The sequence below is a fragment of the Triticum aestivum genome, chromosome 7D (assembly GCF_018294505.1).
Source record: "Triticum aestivum cultivar Chinese Spring chromosome 7D, IWGSC CS RefSeq v2.1, whole genome shotgun sequence".
Taxonomy (NCBI): Eukaryota; Viridiplantae; Streptophyta; class Magnoliopsida; order Poales; family Poaceae; genus Triticum; species Triticum aestivum.
In genome coordinates this window covers 549083964-549088125 of record NC_057814.1, presented here as the reverse complement: position 1 = coordinate 549088125, position 4162 = coordinate 549083964, and the positions used below count along the sequence as shown (strand labels likewise).

Genomic DNA, 4162 nt, shown 5'->3' with positions numbered 1-4162 from the left:
GAGTTCTTATTGGCCGAGCCGCACCGGCTGCAGCCTCAGGTTCAACATCCAAAGTGGTTCGTGTATCATCAGTCATGGACTCGCAAACTGCTTCAAAAACTGACTGGAGGCGGGCTGATTCTGACAAGTGAATGCTGATGATCATGATAGCTTGTCTAAGAAGGTCTGTGGGCCTTCCATCTGACTTGCGTATCACATGAAATGCGTGACGGAGTGCATGAATGCCAATCCACGTGTCCTTGACGTCGTCTCCACCAAGACCGCCATAAGTAGAACTGCTTGTGAACTTTAGCGTTTCATGGTCTTCATTTGTTATGTATAACCACCCTGTGATATCTGGTTTCATGACAAATGTTCCCCGCTCACTTCTCCAAGCTCTGGAATACAGGTCTCTTGCTGAAAAAGACATGCGGAATGACGCTTTGCAATGTTGAATTATTACATGGATGCGCCAGCTCCTCCTGCTGTGTACACCTTGCAGCCAGGTCCATAACGCTTGGAGAGATCAACACGTTTGCCATAATCATAAGAATTCTGGCGCATTTGCGCTATTACACTTTTGAAGCTTAATAAGACTTCTTTGAAACCATCATCCAAACACAGAATGGCTATGTTCCTTGCCTTCAAATCTTCGATTTGATTCATTGCATTTCTCTGCAAAAATCATCAAAAAGATAATTTCACAATTTGCATTTGATAGTGAAAAAAAGGAATACATGCATTAACATCGTTAACTAATGATCCTTGCTTAGTGTGCCTAGGCTGTAAAGAAGCCACTGGGGTGATTCCATATCTTTCCTTATCGGTATAGATAAATGAGAAAGCCAGCGAATTGCGGCGAATCGTAACGCAAATCAATGAGCAAAAAGCATCTAGCGTGCACTAATGTTAGTAACAATTGTTATCAGAGTAGCTAGAGTTGATGATCCTGAGCGATGTCAGATCCTGGCCATAGCAACTCCCACACTCCACCTCACCAGAACCAGTGTCAGTCCTTCGTCGGCACCGAATGTCCACGTTACCATATGGCTTGTGGGCGGCATCAAGTATTTGATCTCGACGCAGACAGACTAAGCCGAGTGGAGCCTCTTCATGAAGGTGATGTTGCAAGCTCACGGCTTCTAGGAGGCGATTGAGTATGGCAGCATAGAAATCAAGGAGGATTGCATGTGATGGAGGCCATCCTCCACTTAATGCCGCAAGAACATAAAATAAATGTTTCTCCAAATGGTAAAATAAAACATGAGCAAATTTCACAGGTCAACATAACTCTAGTACTACAGCATTTACAATTTTCCTTGGAATTTTTAGATCATTAGAATTATCTGAAAATTAGAGTATAGGTACACCCCAGCTCAAAAAATCACTCTGTTTGACAATTATTATTTTACAAGATTTTAAGAATAATATAAATTCTGTGATTTCATACCAGCTTCCTTGATGAAAAAAATCTATAATATTGCAACTGAGATAAGACATGGCGTGAAGAGAACATCTTGTTCAGCAGTTTTCTCTGATACATTAGAATGGATATCAAAGGATCATGAACCTGCAACATAGAATTATCATTCAGATGAGATACACTTATATTGGACTGTGGAGGTGAGTGTAGGAGTCTAGCCCAAGTTGCCCATGTGTGCTTGTACATATCTATACGTACCAAGGATAGGAAGGAGTGATTCCAGAAATTAAATACATATGGTGAGGTAAGTTTCTTGATAGGAACAGCAGGCAACATAAGATTTTGGAGTTTGATTGGGTACAAACTAGATGATACATATGAGTATGGTTGCAGTATAATTTGAAGATATTAAATTATTTGGAACATGAATATTTTATGAATAATATAAGAACTAAAACTTAAAATACATATGAGTTATTGTATTTAATTAAGAGTCTTTTCCTATGCATGTCAGGTGTGCATGTTGAGAGAAATAGGTTAGTGAGGGCTAGCTATTTAGATATAGAAGAGTTCCAGCACAGTTCCCACGCCATAGAAAGATGATCAAACATCTAAATATAACAAAATGTAAGGAATAATGTGCCAAATGATAACCAAAAACATGAAGATCATCATAAAGATCAGAAGGAATACTTGTAACTTCGGAACGGTAAAGTGAATGCATTTGATGCTCCCCTTGCTAGCATCCGAAAGATCCAACACCATATCCTATAAGAGGACAAACTACACAAGTTAAAACCGGTAAACCTAACTGTGAGAAGTGACCCGTACAAAAGAGCTAAAGCATATACAAGATGTAAAGCAACAACACAAGAAAGGGAAAGTGGACAGGCCAACTCTTGCTGGGAAAATCTAATGGTCCTAGGTCCAGCTTATTGAATTGGAACACATCAAGATTGAAAAAAAAAACAAGCATGCCTAAGATTCATGTATCTTGGGGAGAACTCTTACGCATGAGAAACATACTGGATGTCACAAGTCACAACTTACAAATAGTTAGCATATCAACAATTAACTACAAGGTTGACTACATATTATGAAACAAAAATGGTATTATTTTCATTTTTCAAATCTTATTAAATTCTTTACATATTGATTATGAAAGTTAGAGATGTTTGAATTGCACCCAGAGGGCAGTAGCCATAGCAATGCTGATGTACAAAGAGCAAGCACATGAATTTTGCACAGCAAAATTGTAACAGGTTGCTGCTATGACATGAATCCATACGGTTTCAGCAGTTTAAGAATCACTGCATACTCAATCATGACGCCATAAATTTTGTTTCAACTTAGAAATTACAGCTATGGCAGAATATAGATGTAAGACTAATTCTCATAACTATTTTCAAAGGTGTATAGAAATTTCACATAGAAAAATCACAGTAGAATGCCAATTTAAGAAAAATATGCTCATGCATATAATAAGAACACACCCATAATAGATCGACGACTAACAAAAATGTAAGTAAGTTGATTAAATAACCTTTTGTGCCAGTATAATTCCACAGATGCTGTCAAAATTTGGAGGCCCTAGGTCCAACTTATTGAATTGCTTCTCACAACAAAGTTCAACATTCATAACTGTAGCATCAGCAAAGTTACCAATGTAATGAAATCCATGTGAGTTGCCTCCAAACTTCTCAGGTAGAAACCTGAAACAAGCATGAGAGATCGATCAATTTTAGGACTGTGAGTAGGTAATCGGTAAATCCCAATGATTAAATTTAAAACCACTACTAATCTACCTTGAAGGTGAGCAAGGAGTATAAACAATAAATGATCTACACTTCAGATTATTCTTGGGGCCCTTGCTATCAGATGCGGAAACAAAAGAATCCTGAAGTAGCACCTTCACTCCATCAAACGCATGACCAAAGACATCCTCAAACAGCACCTTCAGAGAGAGAAAATTGTCAAAATTCGAGATGGGGTCTTAATTGTCTCTTATAAAACAGTAGATAGAGCAAGCGGTAGCAGCATTACCTCAACCTCTTCGGATGCGCGTATCATCGCCGGGCAGTTGTACGGCGCCCTGTCCCCGCCACCTCCTCCTAGATTCACGGCCACCTCCGCGCTCCTCCATGGCTTGGTCTCCTCGTACTGGATCTGGTCCCTCCTAGCCAGCGTGATCGAAGCGGCGTACCGTCGCAACCAAGTAGGACACTTGTAGCCGCACCTCGCCGCGACCGCCGCCTCCACCAGCCGGATCTCACTCGGACCATTCGCCGGCACGGGCGCCCCCGCGCGGCTCACCAGCTTGGAGTGTACCTTGAGAGTCGACAGGTCCGCCATGAACCCCGAGCCGTCGGCGACTCGTCCTACCACTTGCTTCGTGAAGATGCGCCCACGGGGAAGGACCGGCGCGGTGTAGGTGGCGTGGCCACATCGCACCAGCGCGGTCCATGCGCCGCGCCACGGCCATGAACCCATGTCGCCGCGCCGCCGTCTCTACTCCTCGGCGAAACCCTTTTCTTCTCGGGGGTGGGGGTGGAGAGAGTAAATAGGATAAAACTACTGCTTCACAGGCTAGGTTTCAAAAAACTACTGGTTTTAATTTTTCTCAGATAACTACCAAATGAGCGGTCGGCTGTTTCAAAAAACCCTAATCATAGAGTGCTTTAAAATTGATCGCGATTATGACAGTTGGGACCCGCATGTAAGAAAACCGTTTGTTTGACCGTTACCTTACATGTGGGGTCC

At 41.8% G+C, this 4162-nt stretch overlaps 1 protein-coding gene across 1 annotated transcript; it reads right to left on the bottom strand.

The window, feature by feature from the left end:
• Window positions 1–388: 388 nt before the first annotated feature.
• Window positions 389–3951, bottom strand: LOC123167154 (uncharacterized). The gene is made up of 6 exons (XM_044584992.1): window positions 3446–3951; window positions 3208–3356; window positions 2946–3114; window positions 2096–2170; window positions 1430–1549; window positions 389–654 (listed from the first exon to the last, which is right to left on the bottom strand). Exons 1-6 carry the CDS (start codon window positions 3890–3892, stop codon window positions 439–441), a joined length of 1176 nt encoding a protein of 391 aa, XP_044440927.1. The 5' UTR covers window positions 3893–3951; the 3' UTR covers window positions 389–438.
• Window positions 3952–4162: the final 211 nt, after the last annotated feature.